Here is a 1,160-nt window from a genome sequence, read left to right as displayed (position 1 = left end):
AGTTTGTTAATCGGGTTTCAATCAACAGCGCCGGGTCGAAATTGTTTATTACCTTGTGTAGTATGTCGTTGTTTCTGTCATCACCAGCAACAAAACAGACGACGACGTTGTGTTCGATTTTACTCACCTTCAACTTGTCGAGCAGCTCGAAGAGAAATTGCATTGGAACGACTTGTTTGATCTGGTCAAGACGTGGAATGTCCGCGAGACATGACACGACGAAAACCACAGCTGCAAAGAAAAGCCTCACATTCATCAAGTCGTTTTTACTTGGCAGTCCCAAGAACGGAAGAATAACAACCCCGACATACAAAACAACGTTAAGCCACTGTCTTGTGAGTGGGTGTGTTCTGCAATAGATCACAATTGTTTTCTTCATTGGGTTCAAAAAATCGCTGTTGGACAAAAATCCGCACTCTGACGAAAATGGCACCAAATATGTCTCCATCCGTTTGGGGTATATTTTTTTAAGACACCACTCAAGCGCTCGGGTTTGTGATTCCAATAGTAATAGTACCGAAAACGTAGCTGTGAACGCAAGGTATATTTTTCTGTCAAGAATGCCAAACAAAATACTGAAGGCGAAGTATACATAGAAATATTGTTCGACATAAGTCCGGCAATGTGGGAGAACTGTTGTGACAGCCTGGTAGTCGAACCCACGCTCGACCAACTCACTTTCGACAAATGTAGACCGTCCGATAAATCGTTCGACAAACATTTTGAGACTCATTTTCTGTTGATTATTGCGTCATAAATGTTTGGTCGTTTCGAATAAATCAATCTCACTTTGTTATTTTGAATCATAATAAGATTTATAACATATTTATTATATTTATAATATTTAATAGTTTTTCTTTTTAATGACAATAATAATTGTGTTATATATAACAAATTTGAAAACATTCACAATTTAACTATTATTTATTAATATTTAATTATGATAAATATCGTTTATTTAAAAAAAAAATTTTTGTACATGTAAATAATAAAATATTAAAAAATAATAATTTATTAAGAGAAAGGATGGACATGGGGACGAAGGACGGGAATATAGGCCGAAGGACGTCCTTTGTGGTTTAGGGACGTCCTCCCGCTATAAAGGGCGTCCTTTATGTGTATATGGTGTCCTTTAAATTATTTTCGTGTCCGCGGCATTT

At 36.5% G+C, this 1,160-nt stretch overlaps 1 protein-coding gene across 1 annotated transcript; it reads right to left on the bottom strand.

Moving 5' to 3' along the window:
- On the bottom strand, window positions 1-721 carry EIN_276920 (hypothetical protein; the record flags this gene model as incomplete). Its single annotated transcript, XM_004183630.1, has 1 exon — window positions 1-721. A coding segment is annotated over one exon (721 nt), but the record flags the coding sequence as incomplete, so codon positions are not given.
- Between the last annotated feature and the right edge of the window lie 439 nt (window positions 722-1,160).

The sequence above is a fragment of the Entamoeba invadens genome (genome assembly GCF_000330505.1).
Source record: "Entamoeba invadens IP1 unplaced genomic scaffold scaff_1105074725289, whole genome shotgun sequence".
Classification (NCBI taxonomy): Eukaryota; Evosea; order Mastigamoebida; family Endamoebidae; genus Entamoeba; species Entamoeba invadens.
Note: the sequence above shows the minus strand (reverse complement) of the source record. Positions and strands in the feature narration are given on the sequence as shown.